We start from the raw sequence: 17,736 nt of genomic DNA, 5'->3' as shown, positions 1-17,736 counted from the left end.
GGGCACATCCCCAGTGGGGAGTGTGCAGGAGGCAGCTGATCGATGTTTCTCTCTCATCGATGTTTCTAACTCTCTATCTCTCTCCCTTCCTCTCTGTGAAAAATCAATAAAATATATTTAAAAAAATTTTTTAAAAAAAGAAGTGTCCTGCTAATTTGTGTGGTCCATCCTCACAGGTTCCAGGGCCCCCCAGGTGTTAGGGAAGCATCCTGGGCCCCTAAACCCCATCCCATCAGGTCTTTATCCACCTGGCTCCTTCCTCCCGTGCCTGGACACCTCCTTTCTTTTAGTTCAAACAGAAAGTTGTAAAAAGCAATGGGCATGGGGTATTTTGTGTAGGTGGAACATTGACCAATGGAAGGAAAATGTTGAGGGAACGTTTTCAAGATGAATTCTTTAGTTAATGTTGGTCCTAACTGCCCTCTGACATCCTCTCCCCCTGTGCGTTCCACATGCTGCAGCCAGAATGGTGGACCTCATCCTGGCACTCCTGTGTTAAAGCCTTCCAGAGGCTCCCGGTTTCTACCAGAATACAGTCCAAAATCTTTACGGAGCTTTAAAAGGCCCTGCACAGTCTGCCTGCATCTCCAGCTTCATTCATGTGGTACCCTTCTTCCCCTGTGAGCACTCCAGTTGTAATGAGCATTCGGTCCCACACCCCTTCATTCTTTAGGGTGCCAGCTCACAGGAACTCATCCTTCATGCCCCGGTAGAGGCATCACCTCTCAGAGGTGTTCACGTATCCGTCCTCCACCTGCTATCCCCTTCTCCTCACCCCCATGCTCACATAGCTTCCTCTACCTCACTTTTAAAGCACTCATTACCTGGGGAAATGGTTAGATGTGTCTTCACATCTGGACTGTAGATCCTCTGAAGGCAAAAGCATGCTCTTTGCTTCACAACAAGCTCTTAGCCCAGCACCGGGACCCAGTGGATGCTCACTTCCTTGATTGATTGCATTAGCATGTGGATGGAATAGAGGGGGGAGGATGGACGAAAAGATGCTAGAGGAATGGTATTGTTGGATTTCTCTTATCCTTTTCTACCTCTAAAATTATACCATTCTAGTTTTGAGAATGAATGGTTCAGCTGCAGAGAAGAGTTGATATTTGTTTATATATATTTCAGTTGACTGTTAGCCCAAATATGATGCAGGGAAGGATAATTAGGAAAATCATGTATTCGCATCTCTCCTGGTTATACTTTGTGCTTTGGGGCATGGCTAGTCATTTATTTTAATTATCATTTTTTGCAGTGATTACACAAATGCATTTCAATTTCATAGCCTCATATTCAACAACAGGTATGAAGACTCTGTTCAGAGTCCTCTGAGCAGACAAAACACAAGTAACAGACATAATTGCCATGGGGCCGGGTCTGTGTGTGTGTTCTGATAGACGTCTCCTTCCTTGCAATGTTTTAGGTAAGTTTTTTTCATAGTAGAAATTCATTTTATAAACAACGTTAAAAATTTAGAATTGCAAACCAACAAATGAGAAAATATCTTTTCTTTCCAATAATCAGACCACCACGATTAGCCTATGGGTGTATTGTTTACCATTTTTTTTCTAGTCTAAATTTTTGGTTTGTTCCCTCCTTTCTCTTGTACGTAGTTGAGATCCTACTGCTTGATTTTCCCCTCACTGCTTGTTTCCCTTAGTGTTTTCACATAAATGGTAAACTGTACCAGGGAATGAAATGGGTGGTGTGCCTTCTCTTGGCACAGCAGTGGGACGCTGTTAGCAGTCCAGACTGCGGTGTGTGAGGAAGGAGGTTGAATACTGTGGCAGAGTTACAGAGCAGAGCGCACGCCACGTTAAGAACTGATAGCTGCCGGGCACTTCAGGTCTCCAGATTCCTTGGAACGTTTCCCAGTGAATGAAAATAAAGGTGTGTGTGATCAGCCGCCGCGGAATTGAATAGCTCTTGGAAACCCAGTGCTTAAGATACTAATGGAGCATCTGACATTGAGCAAGTTGTTGGGTGACTAATTCTCTGGGTTGCTGTTTTCCAAATGTGTGATCTGGGCCTTTCCTTTCTCTTCTGCCGCTTTCTCTGTCTCTCAGCATCCTCTAGCCACTGCGAACGCCTTGCTCCAACTGTTCTAGCGCTTTCTTTGTACTTGAGGCCTGAAATGCTCCCTCTTCTCCTACTCCAATACTTTTCTTGGAAGGTTCCATGTTCTTCCTCTCTCCATGCAAAGGGTGCTTCCTCAGAGAGGACCGCCTTGATCCCCCTTCGTAAAGCAGTCCTCCTGCACCAGGAAACCTTGGAGCGGTCCTCCCCCGTCCACCTCGACTTCTTGCCATCTGACAATCCTTCATCTGGAAAAAAGGGAGCTGACAAGCTAGCAGAATGCCCCTAAAATATGGTACCTTAAGATTGGAGCTATTCCAATCCAGAGATAATTTGTATAAGTTACAACAAGATTAAGGGAACAAAGAAATGATGGTCCTAGTAGAGTTTTTCTAACTTTCTCTGTCATGAGAAATGAAGTGTGATTGCCTACAATTTTGTAGTATTTCTAGTAGACAGACTCCTTCTCAGAGCCTCAACAAGGAAAGGAAAGCTATAATTGGATGTCGTTGCTGTCAGTCATCTGGGTGTGAAAGAGGGAGGGCATTTGCCTCACCCCAGAGCACCTGTGATCAGGTAATATCCCTAAGAGCTTGTCTGTGAACTAGCTTCTCTTCTTTATTCTTCACGGGCTGCTTATATGTGAGTGTGTGAGGCGGAAGGTGAGGGGCTTTACTGTCTGGCTTTTGAAACAAACAGGGCAAAAATCAAAGCAATAAGCTTTTAGGAAATTAGTGTAAATATTATGAGATTATTAATTTTTAAAATTCTTGCTAAAAATAATAGGAACATTGTCAAAAAAGAACCCTTTTGACTAATGTGTGTTCCTTGGTGTTCTACATCTTTCACTCCCTGCCTTATAAAAATAGAGCTAATTAATTTAAATTCTGTCAAAGAACAGGGAGTATTCTCTGGTCTTTGGCCAAGAATTCCCCTCCACCACCACCCCCATTCCCACTCCCTTTCCCACCTGTCACTCTCCATGACATCATCGAGTGTTTTCCTTCCTGGCCCTTCTCAACACTGAGAATTGTGGTATTCATTGGTCTTCGAGTTTGTCTGCCTCTCTCATTCGAGTGCAGGCTCCATGAGGGCCAGGTCCTTGTTGAACTGGCCCACCCCTTTCTCCCTGTCTGCTTGGCCTCCCACAGTGCTTGGCATATGGGTGGTAAGCAAATACATGTTAAAAGAACAAGCAACTAATTGCTTAAATGAATCCATGTTTTTAAAAGTGGATAATTAAGCTCTGACCCACTTGTTTCCGTGAGGAAAAGGGTTGACAGAGTGCATGGGTTTCTTGACAAGATCTTCACATTTGTTCAGTAAACACTGAGTGCCTGTCACCAGGTCAGGCCCCGGAAATGCCGCATGAATAAGACATGACTGATGTCCTCCAAGACCTCAGAGACTAGCAGAGGGACAGACACACGTGTGTGTGTGTGTGTGTGTGTGTGTGTGTGTGTGTGTGTGTAAATAACTGCAAGTCTATGAAAAAATGGAATAGAGGTGTAAAAACAGGAGTCTGAACTACAGCAGGGGGGCAGGGTGGGGAATTTAATTTGCCCGGGGCATGAAAGCTTTCACCCAGGCGGTGATATTTACACTGGGCAATGATGGAAGATATTTACACGGGCAATGAAGGAAGAAGAAAGTTTGGCAGGTTAATTAGCAGGAAGAGCCTCCCAAGCTCTCGACAGAGTCAGAGACTGAAAATGAATGGCATGTTTGGGCACTGTGGGGCCGGGTGGGGGGGAGAGGGAGCTGTGAATGCTGCACCAAGGCCTTTGGATTTGCTCTTAAAGGAGCCAGGGCCCCTGCCTCAGCAAGGCCAGCCCTGGTAAGAAAGCCAGATGAGCCTGCACCAGTGTGCAGAGCTCGTGGAGGGGAGTGGGTGCTGTGGTTAGAAAACCAAACCACTCACCCCAGTGGCAGGCATTTCCATCAAAACATCCTCAACCTGGTGTTCACAGGGTATCTTTTATAGAGGCACAATTTTGAATTTCATGGAGATGAATATGTTACTCGAAATTGGTAACTCTTTTAAAATGTGTTTTCCAGATGAAAACCTTTTAATGTGTTTCTATGTTGACATTTAAAAACTTATGAAAACCAGTTTTTATTTGTACACAGATAAATGTTACCGTATACATCACTGCAGAACTAACTTCCTGGATGTTCACGTGAAGTGTAATGAAAAGTTTTGGGATCTTCCAGATGAGTGGGTGCCCAGGTCTTTCTCCCCTGCCCCTTGTGAAAGGCACTGCCCTTTTCTCAAAAACTCTCTCTCTCTCTCTTACAGTTCCACGGCATCCTTCAAATGATTTGTTTGAAATATTTGAAATTGAAAGAGGAGTCAGTGCAGATGATGAAGCAAAGGATGATCCAGGTAGATACTTATTTTATTTAAAATTGAATGTATTGGGCTGACATTAGTTAATAAAATTATATAGGTTTCAGGTGTACAATTCTACAACTTATCATCTGTATATTGTATGGTATATTTACCACCCCAAGACACTTATATTCTTACTACTGTTATAATGACATTTTATTGTTTTCCTCCATTTCATGAAAATAATTTTTAAATTACAGATTGTAAGGTTACACCTAGGAAAATTATAGATCTTTTGTTTTTCAACTTGGTTTCCTCTGCTGTTTTATCAGTTGGGCACAAGTAATTGAGTCATTATCTTTTTGTTGTTGTTGTTAATCCTCACCCTAGAATATTTTTCCATTGATTTTTTTAGAGAGAGTCTAAGGGAGGGGGAGAGACAGGCAGAGAGACACATTGATTGGTTGCGTCCCACACATGCCCTGACCAGGATCAGGGATTGAGCCTGCAACCAAGGTACGTGCTCTTGATTGGAATCAAACCCAGGACCCTTCAGTCTTTGGGCTAATGTTTTATCCACTGAGCCAGATTATCTAGGACAAGTCATCATTACCTTTAAAAAAATTTACATATATATATATATATATATATATATATATATATATATATGCAGCATTTAATATAAATTACTAGAGGCCGGGTGGGGAGTCCCTCAGCCGGCCTGCACCCTCTCCAATCTGGGATCCCTCGGGGAATGTCCATCTGCCTCTCACAATCCAGGACCACATCCAGAACCACTGGCTCCTAATTGCTTGCCTGCCTGCCTGCCTGATCACCCTTAACTGTTCCCCTACTGGCCTGATTGCCTCGCCCTGCACCCGGGATCCGTGCTTCCCTCCCTCTGGCCAGCCGCAGGCACCCAGGACCCAGGCCAGCTTCGCCCGGACTGGCCGCAGCTGCAGCATACTGTGGGTGGGCAGCTTCACCCGGGCCACCATTGCAGGCACCTGGGACCACGGGGTGGGTGGCTTGTCCCTCTCCCGGGCTGCAGCTGGCTGGTCCCCATTCCTCTCTCCCCAGTGTTGAGGGTCTGAACAGTTATGGCGTGAGGGTGTGATGACGTGAGGGTGTGACAACTATTTGCATATTAGCTCTTTATTATATAGGATAGGATGAGGAGGAAATCATATTTTTAAGTGATGATGTAAAAGGTCGTAATTGGCAACACTTGTGTGCTGTGTTTTTACCGTTGAGCATACAGGCACAATTGTGCTGAGAAGGGATTCGTGTGATTCCCTTTTGATCTCCTGGAGATAAGTTCTGGTGGGTTAGTGAAGTGTGGATAGGAGAGAACACTTGTACCGATAACCTTGTTAACAAGTGCGTTTCTGTTGTTCATTTGTGGTTTACTCGCCTTTCTGGTCATTTTCTTGCAGGTGTCCTGATACATAGCTGCAATTTTGACCATGGGCTTTGCGGATGGATCAGGGAGAAAGACAGTGACTTGCACTGGGAACCAGTGAGGGACCCAGCAGGTAAGCCCAGTTTAACTCTAGGACCCATTTCAGGTTGATCCCCTTGGAAGGCCCAGTTCTGCTAGTCAAGTGCACTGTAACATCTCTAAGAGGGTAAAGAGAGATGTTGTCCAGCATTCATAGTCCATTTGTTAGCTGTCAACTAGAATTATATTATGGGAAGGCGAGTAGCTCACTAAAAGGCTTGGTAAATAAAACACGTGGGCTTTTCTAACTTATAATTTTCAATTTACTTGTCGTGCCCCTTTCCCAAGTATAAAAGAAGTACATCAGCCATGGTAGTAGTTCTTAGTTGTTTTCTCAATCATGCAGTTTTTCACTTTTTTAAGATTTGAGACATAGTTGAAGGAGCCTGAAATTTCTGTGAAGTTGTGAATGCCTCTTTGAAAAAAATGTCAATCTAACTTGGATGCTAGATAAATTAGTTATAATGACCATATTTATTCCACTAAAGAATATTCTTATAGTAAGGTGGATTTAGACATAGTTCCTTGGAAAATTAACAGGCTTTTAAATTGCACACTTCCTACTAATCTAAAGTTTTAGTACTTGCAAGATGTTTTGTTGTCTTGTTCCAGGAAGCAAAGCTACATGTTGTTTTTTCCCCTCCCCTCAGTAATTGAATCTTTTATGGATGATGTCAACTTAATGAAAGGATGAGAAGTTTGACTTCTTTTTATATTTCTGCTTCTAGATTTAGAAATGAAAGGGACAATATGTGAAGAAAAAGTATATCGTTAACTAAAAAGGATGTTGTTAATTAAAAGCCTAGTTGTTAAATACCATTCCGAGTATTATATAGAAGAACAGAAAACACACAAAAGTTAACTCAAGAGAGGATATGCTCTGTTAAACCAGTTATTCTCAAACTTCAGCATTGGTACAAATCAGCTGAGGGCCTTGTGAAAATGTAGATTTTGATGCCTTTCTAGCAAGTTCCTTGGGGATACCTCTGGTGCTAATCCTTGATACACATCGCAAGTAGAAAGGTATTAAAATGTTAGTCTAAAATATTTCATTAAATCCCCTAAGATTAAAATACTAGACAAATATTGAACAATGAGAATTTGAGGTAAGCTTTTAAAAATATGAATATTCTATAAATTCAAATGGGTTTTTTAGATTTCTTTTAGCTATTATTTTCACGACGTGCGTGCATACACACAAAGCAGTCCCTCTCTCCTGTTAGCTCTCTCATTCATTGGTTAACTCTGAGCAGGACAATATTATTATACATTTTTAATGTTATTTTTTAATTACAGTTGCCAAATACTATTTTACACTAGTTTCAGGCTATAACGCCATGGTAGACAGTTACACAATTTACAAAGTGATCACCCTGATAATTCAAGTATTCACCTGGCACCATACATACTAATAGTTATTATAATATTACTGACCATATTCCCTATCCTGTACTTTACATCCCTATGACTATTAGGACAATATTAGTATTATTAATGTCACATATATCTGTGAATTAGAAAGAAACCAACATTTAATGATTACCTACTACAGTCTTGAGTCATTCATCATTTCATTAATTTTATTTAATATCTTTTTATCCACCCTGTGAAGCAGGTTAAATATTGTTTTTATTTCACAAAGGAAATACTGAGGCCCAGAGTGGACATAAATTTCCTAAGTCCACGGAGCAAAAGAACGGACTTCACATCCAGACCTCTCTGAGCTGCCCACACAGCCTCCGAGGCAGTTCAGTGTCCGGAACGGCCAGGAGTGTTCTGGGGTCTTCACTCCCTCACAGACTGGCCTCCATCTCCTATGGTAGCGCACATGGTCCATGAGCAGATCTCAGGCCTGTGGATTCAACTGACCGCTGACCTGAAGTAGTTTGCTACCAAAGAAAGGATCGTTAGTAGCCATGCATGTTCATGGTCATAATGAATAACCCTTTCAAATAAAATACACTGGAGAGAGTAGTCTGTTAGTATGCTAAATAAACTCAAAAGAATTCATTACACATCTACGTAGTCTATGTTGATAGTAAAATAATTGATTTTTAGAATTTCAATAACATATTATAGAGCCAATTTAGTACTTTTAAACATTTTTTTTATTATTCATCTCATAGGTAAATGTTTAGACTTGTTGTGACCCAAATTCCACTTGCCCTCTGATAGAAAAATGAGAAGAGGATTGGAAATTAAAATGGCATAAAAAATGTTGGAAATGGTGATTTGGCTGTGATAGCACAGAACCAATGGAAAGGCAGTGGTGGCTGCCGGGTGTGCCTGGATGGCGCCTGGGGAAGTGTGCGTGACCTTCTGGGGTTGCTCCAGGGTTTTACCAGTGACTGGGATGAACTGGCTGTTGAATTTGGCTGTTGAAGGCAGGCTTCCCAAACTGGATGGCACGAAGCCAGAGGAGAACATGTGGAGCTGTGCTGACACCCCAGCTCCACAACATTAGATCCGCGGGTCTCATTGAAGAGGGTAAAATCTAATGAGGATGAATGCAAGGTAGGGCTCATGGTCTAGAAACCTACCGTGGGAGGGGAAGAAGTGCCTCAGCAGTAAGTGTGCAAAACTTTATCATTTTAGTGGATAATGAAATCAGTGAGTGAACCCTATGTTTTTTTTTTCTTTTTGATATGGAACGCTTCACAAATTTGCATGTCATTCTTGTGCAGGGGCCATGCTAATCTTCTCTATATCGTTCCAACTTTAGTAGATGTGCTGCCAAAGCGAGCACTGAACCCTGTTACTGCCAAAATGTTGGGTCATTTCCCAAGAAATATGGTCTTTTTTTTTCCCAGAATAGAAAATCCATTTTGGTGGGTTCTTTCTTGTCTGAGAAGAATAGAGATAAGTGTCGGTCATTCAGAAAGACCTGGGTGGAGAGGGGTCCCAAAGCCTGTGCAAGAGCAGGGGGAGGGACCAGAGTGTTTAGCCTGGAGAAGAAACAGTGGAACCGGGCTGCCTTTGTACTTGACTGACGACGTCTGTGACCATTGCTCTGTGAGCACAAAGGGATGGAAGTCAGATCAGTAGGTGACAACTACAGAGAGATGAACTTTGGCTCACTCTTTACAGAACTTCCCCACAGTCAGGGCTGTTTAAAAAGAGCTCAGGCTGTTCAAAGTAAGGAGCTCTCTGTCAGTGGTAACATATGGTAAGATGTTTTGAGCACTGGATAAGCATTGGGTTAGAAAACGTCTTCTGCCAGCTCTGAGAGCCTCTGACTGAGAATGGAATGCCCAGGTATCCACAGGAGAGCAGTGAGCAGCAGGGCTCCAGCTTGGAAAATGGACAGGAGACTGAAGGAGGGCAGGGGATTGGAAGAGGGTTAGGATTGCATGGCCTAGATCAAGGTGGCATTGCAGATGGGCTTTTTAGACTGTGGTGGGGAACTCTAACCAAATACTGATGGAGAAATACTAATTAAGCTTCTTAGGAAGAATGCCTTTTTTTCTTCTAGGAACTTTAGGTGAGGTTGTATGTATATAAATTTAAGCGATTTAATGAATTATATCTGTGAATTCTCTAATTACCAAGCTAGCTGTTTCTAAATTGTTTCTATCTAAATTATACCATTTGAAAAGGAACATATGGTTGGATTTCCACAGTTAGGACTGATTTTAATATGCATTTCTTATCCAAGATCCAGAAATGCAAATATCCTTTTATGCTAATATCTCCAAGAAAAGAAAATTCTCAAATAAATTTACAACTTTGAGAAACAGCTGTAAAATGATTGCATTTGCTAGCTGCCCTCCCTTGAGCTCATTGGATTGTGTTTATCAATCTTAAATTTAATTGTGAGATAGTGAAATTAATACATTCCTCTAAAGCAGTGGCTCCCAACCTTTTCTTGGCCATGTCCCACCTAAACATCTCTAAAATCCTGATTACCACCCCTCCCCCCGTGACACATAATTCTTATTACTGTATTCAAAAAGTGAACTCCTATTCACATGGAGGAAGCCTAAAAGGCCATTAACTTGGTCTAAACAAGCTTCCAAAGAACATGGCATCCACAAAAGAGAAAAATAAAAGAATGAAAGGATAGTTGAAGTACTGAGGAAGAAATCACTAAGAAATTGTTAAAAAAAATGATATGAAGTGATATGAAAAAATAGCAAATAAAGTTTCAAAACATATGATAGAGAACTGAAATGCATAAATATGTCACAATATATATTTACTAGAGGCCCGGTGCATGGATTCATGCACCAGTGGAGTCCCTTGGCCTGGCCTGCACCCTCTCACCATCCAGGACCCCTTGAGGGATGTCGGAGAGCCAGTTTTGGCCTGATCCCAGCAGGCCAGGCCGAGGGACCCCACTGGGCCTCTAGTATGCATATAAGATCTTTGGTTAATCTCTTCCTGCCCTCCCCCTTCCCCTCTCCCCTCTGAGATTCATCAGTCTGTTCCATGTTTCCATGCCTGTGGTTTCTGCTCCTGTACTGAGCATCTGCTTCCTGGTGGTCAATGTGCATCATAGCTACCAGCTGGCCAGTCGCTTAGGCTTTTATGCCCCTAGAACCATAAGAAATGCAAAAAATTCACTGTTAAAAACTCATTCTTGAATTGCCCCCCCCCTTAAAAATCAGATTGCCCCCCTGTGGGGCATGTGCCCCATGTTGGGAACCACTGCTCTAAGGAATGGAAAGTTGTGCTGTCAACAGATGTGGTGATTCACAGCAGGCATGGAGCGGTGGCCCTGAAGACACACCCTTCTCCATAGATGTCAAGGCTGCACCTGAGGCCCTTTTCCTGGAACTCTGATCGCTGGGGATCATGGGTTAAAGACGGCTGATTCAGTGCCCTGTCTGCTACTGCTAGCTGCAAGGAATTCACTTAAACACATAACAAGCATGCCAGCGTGTACATACAAGTATGTCTGTTGCAGCATTAAAAAGCATTATTTTGAAAAATTGTAAACGGAAAAATAAACCCACAGTGAAGATACAAGCTGCCTTTCAGCCCTGGCTCTCAGTTACCCTCCCAGATACAACCAGTTTCTTGGTTATCTTTCCAGAGATATGGTTGTCCATACAACCACAAAGCACCCTCTTACGTACCTTGCTTTTGTCACTTAAGGATATTACGCTAAGAGTTGACATGAAGAACAAGGACTTGAAAGAGGAATGTCATTTGTACTTGGATCGAGCTTCAAATACAGAATGCCCAGGCTGAAACCCAGCACCCACAGCTTACTAGCTTTGACCTTGAGCACGTTACTTAACCGAGGATAATCGATAGCATCTATTCAACATATTTAAAGCAGTGCCTGTCCCCAAGTTACCATTAAAATAGCATTAGCCATTGTTGTTGAAGATTGTCCTATATCAGAACATACAGAACACCCTCATTCTTATTAATGACAGGTACTCCATTATTCCTTAGGTGTTCCCTTGTGTTTAACCACCGAGGAACATTTCCATTGTTCCCAGTCTTTCGGTTTTTCAGACAAGACTGCAGTGAAAACCTTATACGCATATCATTTCAGACATGTTTGAATACGTCTTATCCTAGATGTGGAATGCCAGTCAAAGGGAACTTGCATCTTGAATTTTGATAGATTTTACTCAGTTGCCCTTCATATGGGTTATAGCAATTTATATTCCTCCAAACAATATTTAAGGACCACCCCAACACAGATCTTATTAAACTACTTTTTAAAATCTTTACCAAGCTTATTGGTAGAAAGTCATCTCATTTTAATGTTAATTTATTTTATTGTGAAAAGCTGACCATTTTTTCACATTTTAAAAGTCCTTTTTTCTGAGATGCTTTTTATTTTTCTTTTGTGTTCTTTTTATTGTTGCTTTTTAAGCTCTTTATATGAAAAGGAAACTTAGTCCTATTTCATGTGTTGCAAATTTTTATTTTAAATTTTTTGCTTGTCTTACTACTTTATGGTATTATCTTAAGTGTGAAAATCTGGAAACAACTTAAATGTTCTTCAGTAAAAAACTGGCTAAATTATTAATGACAAACAGCTATGAAAAATGTACTTGTCATAGAAAAATGGCTGATATATTTATGAAAAAACATAAGTTATTACACTGCAAAAATGTTCAGAGCAGCTCCATGGAGGGAGAGCAACAGTAGCCTCTTTGCTCATATTTTACACATTAGGGTTTTAAGTGCCTCTAAAAAAAGATTATTTGACTCTTACTAGGCTGCCTTGGTTTGTTAGGTTGTCTTATTCGCAGGCAGCGTCTGGCAGTCATGTTAGTATACATTCCACAGAGACTCAAGATAATCCTTGTTTTCTTAAAACTTGCAGGTTTAACTGTAATAACCTTATATCTTAGTCTTAAGCAAAATACCTGTGACAATTCAAAAGCTGACTTATGGGGAGACATTTAAAATCCATCTAAATATTTTGGCCTAAAATACCATTTGGATTAATGGGGGCAGCGGGGGTGGACTGAGGGTAAGAAATTGTGTTTGTTGTTGGTGAGTCAAGTATATGACTCAAGGACCTATTTCTTTGCAGGTTTTTTTTCTTCTGTCTTCTTAGAACATCATTTATTCAACAGATGGCTTTACACTCCTACCATGTGCTCGGGATGCCCTGGGGTGGCTTGGGGCAACGGTGGGTTCTGACATCTCCTGGGGGAGAGAAGCAGGCACACCATGATCCAACCTGAGGGCAGCACGTGCCGGATACAGAGGTCAGACAGTTCTGAACTCAAACCTTCACTCTGCCACTCACTGGGTGACCCCTTGGGTGACCTCACCTCAAAGCCAGCCTTCAGGGTTCATGAGATGCCCCAAGAGCACTCAGCACAGCCTGGTACAGAATCCGGGCCCAGACATCAGAATCCGGGCCCAGACATCACCTGCTGGTCCTGCCACTGCTCAGAGCGCACGTGGGAGAGGAGAAGTCACTTGACAAATAAGAGGACACCCCAAACTTTAGCATCCCTGATACAAATTAAGCATAAAAATAAGTGGTTGTCTTTTCATTGAAAAATAAGTGGGGTTTCTACCAAAATACATACATGTGTTCAGCATTCACACCACAGTTTCCTGTGGATAAATCAGTGCTGAAACACAGTGTGTTTTCAGTTGGCTCCAATTCAACAGCCCGAGAGGAATGTCATTTGTACTTGGATGGAGCTTCAAATACTACTTGTAACTTTCTCTTGAGAAGCAGCTCTCCCCCCACTCACTGCTGCTCAAACTTTTCCCCCTCATAGCAATTCCTCTAACAATGGGGAGGCACGCTCCATGGCCCCAGGGTTCTGAGGACACAGTGTCCGCCCAAAGTGACAGTTTTTATTAACACTTTGTGTTCATGTATATGTAATAAAAAATATTATATTTATTATATATGTGTTATTATGTAACACATTGTAAACTGCTTATCTGTAAATAAAGCTGATGTTCCAGGAAGTGGGGGGTTTCCAGAACACCTCTGCATCTTCTGGGGTGAGCTGCACTCCAGTGTGAGAAGCACAGCAAGCTCTGGCTTTTTGTTGTTGTTTATCCCCTTGAGTGCCAGGGAACGTGATCACACTCCTCCTGTCTTTCGCCGAAAGTGCCAGGAGTGCTATCGCGCTCCTCCTGCAGTGTCCAGTTCTAAGTCTGCTTTTATTAGTGATGATGATATTGCTAAATATGTCAATTCTTGCTGTGAAGATGACGATTTTGTGGAAGATATTGAATATGTAACTTCATTTACTTGAGATTCATAATTTTTTTCCTAAACTGCTGTAAAATCAGCAAAAATGCCTTGGCAATTTTAGCGTAGTTTCTAGGATATTGGTTGGCACTCAAAAGGTTAGTTTAGTTTTATTTTAAATATGTTTTTACTAGAGGCCCGGTGCACAAAATTCATGCACTGAGGGAGGAGTCCCTCAGCCCGGCCTGTGCCCCCTCACAGTTTGGGAGCCCTCGGGGGATGTCCAATTGATGGCTTAGGCCCGCGCCTAAGCCATCAGTCAGACATCCTTAGCGCTGCTGTGGAGGTGGGAGAGGTTCCTGCCATGGTCGCTGCATTCACCAGCCATGAGCCCGGCTTCTGGCTGAGCAGTGCTCCCCCTGTGGGAGCACACTGACCACCAGAGGGCAGCTCCTGCATTGAGCATCTGCCCCGTGGTGGTCAGTGCACGTCATAGCGACCGGTTGTTCTGCTGTTCGGTCGATTTGCATACTAGCCTTTTATTATATAGGATTGAATTTAGAGAGGATGGGAGAGGGAGAAAAGAAATATCAGTGAGAGAGAGAAACATTGGTCCACTGCCTCCTGCACAGCCCGCCTGGGGGGATCAAGCCCGCAACCCCGGGCATGTGCCCTGACTGGGAATCAAACCAGCGACCTCTTGGTGCACAGGATAACGCTCAACCCACTAAGCCACACCGGCCAGGGCAAGCTCTGGCATTGTTGAAGGGTTTTCTCTCTAGAGTTAATAAATAAATAAAAATAGAGAGAAGAGATAATAAACAGATTTAATGCCCTTTAAACCACATCTGCTCTACTGCCCAGAGGTTAATTATCCATGTAGAAAAATTCTCCCTGGCAACTTAGCGTCAACCACCTAATCAGCCAGCCGGCTTGACAACATAATCATAACGTGGGGAGGACCAGGAGGTGGTGAAAGTGTGTGGTTTGTGCATGCCTGTGTGTATCTGATCCTATTCCACTGGAAGGAGTCACAGTGTTAGGATTACTTATTCCTGTGTGTCCTTGGCAGAGCTTGTCCTCTCCGTGAGCACAATGGGCGAGTGTTTTCTGTAAACACAAACCATGGGATCTGAGACAGGCATAGAAATAAGCCATGGTTTTCTCCTGCAGTAACCTGGGGTTCTTTGCAAATGACTTTGAGGTTGATTAGGACTGTCCATGCTGTTTGTGCTGGAAAGGGATGTCACACGTACACACATGGCCCTGCTTTCCCATTGCAGGTGGACAGTACCTGGCAGTCTCCGCAGCCAAGGGCCCCGGGGGGAAAGCCGCTCGCCTGGTGCTGCCCCTGGGCCACCTCATGCAGTCAGGGGACCTGTGCCTGTCGTTCAGGCACAGGGTCACTGGGCTGCACTCTGGCGCGCTCCAGGTGTTTGTGAGAAAACAGGGGGCCCACGGAGCAGCCCTGTGGGGAAGAAATGGTGGCCATGGCTGGAGGCAAACACAGATCACCCTACGAGGGGCTGACATCAAGAGCGTAAGTAGAACCGCAAAGGACGTGGACCTGGGAGGTTTTCCTCTCATAGGAGAAGCCTGGGGTCCGAGTTGTTCTACTTAGTAACTCGGGCTCAGACAGTTTCGCGTGTTTTTCTGGGCATGACAACTCCATTTCGTGCCTCTTTAATCCCTTTTTGCTTCTTATTACATTCTTCATTATAACCTATGCCTACCACCACTCTCCCCACCCTAGGATAGATCCCCTACTTTTATTGAAAAAAATGAATAATTAAAGTAAAAATATTAATCAAGAGAAACTTCAAAGGGCAGGGGTGCTGTGCTTAACTCATCTTACTTTTCCTTTCCTTCCTTATACTTCAAACTCTGACCACCATGAGTTACCCTAAAGTGGTTTTCTCCAAAATGTTTCTTAAAATCCATTTTTCCCTCTTTGCCTGAGAGACCATAGTTAAGCAGCTTTGGGTGGGATCCAGAGCAATAGACTTGAAAGATATTGTTCTGCTCAGGACAGGATGTGGGAAAGCTTGACTGAATATAGAAATTTTATCCTAAGTAACCAAGTCACATGTAGCAATGAGGTGATCTGTAACACCTCATCGAAATAACTTATTTGGGATGTGTCTTCTTTACGTTGCTGCTTCTAAAACGGTTACTATGAGGAGATTCTGCATCTATGCTTGTAGGTATAGTTTCTGTAAACATTTTTAGAAAGAAAAGGTAGGCTCCATTAATACAGCTTTTACCAGAGTCTTAAATTTTATGTTACTCTGATTTTTTCTTAAAATTTTTCTTAAGATACATATATATTTTTAAAGAACTAGAAAGGTAAATCATTTCAAATCACAGCAGAGACAGGTTTCATTTGGTTTGGAAAGGAGCAAGGATGCTATCAAAGATAAAATGCAAGAATAGTGGAAGTTCTTGGTTTGTGCACAAGTAGAACAATGCTGCGACGGGATTATGGCATTGGCTTCTGTTCCATTTGGCAGCAAAGCTGCATGAGCCCAGTGGAGGAGCTGGGCAGCGTCAGAGGAGGCTGCATGGCAGTGACCTTTTAGACTTCGGCTCTACGTCCGCACCTCTACGTGCCATCACTGCCTTTTTACTTCTGACCTTGGTAATTGTTGACAGAGCAGCCTGTAGTTTAGTGTGGCTTTTAAAGGGTAACTGGTTCTGAGTAACGTGGTCTGATGCACAGTTTCCTGGGGATTTCAGTTTCTACCAGAACGCAGGCCTCAGATGACACTGTTCTCTAGTCTTTCCTTCTGTTAAGTAAGTTTACTGTTTAGACCTGGGGGAAGTTTGCCTTTATTCTGCTGAATGAGCCGGCCTGGGGAAGGGCAGAGGAGGCTTGACCAGTGTGTGCGTTCTCTCCCTAGGTCATCTTCAAAGGTGAAAAGAGGCGTGGCCACACTGGGGAGATTGGATTGGATGACGTGAGCTTGAAAAGAGGCCACTGCTATGAAGAACGCGTGCAACTCCGCAACTAGCAATGAACTCCTGTGTTGCTCCCTCTTCTTTTTCTGATCTTCACCTCCTGTCTTCTCCCCGCTTCTGTCAGGCCTCGGAGAAGAGTGGGTCAGTGGGTCAGAGAAAGTCTGGTTGTTGACCCACATCTTGGCCTGTTTTTGTGCAATCCCAATGGACAGTGACACTCCCTTTGACATAGAAGGGGCATTTGTTAGTCACATGCAAGCTGTCTGTGGGTGCTGCCTACATCCCGTGGCTCTTTTAGGAACTGGCTTCAGCATGTGAGACCTGTGCCGTCCTTCATCCTGGTGACAAGGTGTTCCTTGTAGCAAAGTACGGGAGACATTTTCAAAGGAAATTTGTGCCGATGGCCATTCTGTTATCTGTCCAGTGTCGTGCCACGAGTAGTATTGACTTCCCCTAAGATACGCTGTACAATGTGCTTGTGAACTTTGTTTCTCCTCTTCACTGTTAGCTCTGGACTGGCCTGAACTCCTTTACTGCCATTCACTTTATGAAAGAAGGGTGTGTAACATACCAAAATGCATTTATTCTTGTTATCTGTATTTTTCTTTTAAAGACAGTTATGTAAAGTGGGCACGTAATTCCTCGTTAGTGGTATTGTGTTTTGTGTAAATGTGCTATTGATATGACGCAGTTGCGTGTTCCTGATATTTACTGACTCCAGTTGCAAGGGAAAAGGCAGCTTGTGATCTCTTGAATTAAAAATACGCAGTGAAGTGTTGTCCAGTCCTATGACCTTTAATCGGTAGCAAGAGAAATTTGGAAATGGTGTCAGGTTGTGGCAGTGGAGGGATGAATGTTTTAAGTACCTTGAGTTTGATCCCTACAAAGGAGAGTAAACCATTTAGATCAGCGGTTCTCAACCTGTGGGTCGCGACCCTTTTGGCGGTCGAACGACCCTTTCACAGGGGTCGCCTAAGACCATCCTGCATATCAGATATTTACATTACGATTCATAACAGTAGCAACATTACAGTTATGAAGTAGCAACGAAAATAATTTTATGGTTGGGTCACAACAGGAGGAACTGTATTTAAAGGGCCAGAAGGTTGAGAACCACTGATTTAGATAGACAGGGAGCTGCAGTTAGCACATAAAACCCGCACTGTTTCTCACTTAAAAACCAACAGCGTTCCCCAGAATAACACAGTTCTCCTTGGTAACCCGTAAGAACTTGGA

The 17,736-nt window shown here is 43.0% G+C and overlaps 1 protein-coding gene and 1 non-coding gene across 3 annotated transcripts in view; one reads left to right on the top strand and one right to left on the bottom strand.

Annotated features, from left to right (window-relative positions):
- NPNT (nephronectin) overlaps positions 1-17,510 on the top strand; it is an 82,913-nt gene extending 65,403 nt beyond the window's left edge. For both annotated transcript variants that reach the window (XM_023760457.1, XM_014462500.2), the window contains exons 10-13: positions 4,376-4,462; positions 5,845-5,943; positions 14,826-15,082; positions 16,443-17,510. In XM_023760457.1, the coding sequence (XP_023616225.1) occupies positions 4,376-4,462; positions 5,845-5,943; positions 14,826-15,082; positions 16,443-16,553 (554 nt within the window). In that variant the 3' untranslated portion in view covers positions 16,554-17,510. The remainder of the gene's footprint in view (positions 1-4,375; positions 4,463-5,844; positions 5,944-14,825; positions 15,083-16,442) is intronic.
- Positions 8,549-8,655, bottom strand: LOC111827543. The gene has a single exon (XR_002831155.1). It is a non-coding gene; the product is annotated as a U6 spliceosomal RNA (small nuclear RNA).
- Positions 17,511-17,736: the final 226 nt, after the last annotated feature.

Source organism: Myotis lucifugus, unplaced genomic scaffold (genome assembly GCF_000147115.1).
Source record: "Myotis lucifugus unplaced genomic scaffold, Myoluc2.0 scaffold_182, whole genome shotgun sequence".
NCBI lineage: Eukaryota > Metazoa > Chordata > Mammalia > Chiroptera > Vespertilionidae > Myotis > Myotis lucifugus.
This window is presented reverse-complemented; position numbering and strand designations above follow the sequence as displayed.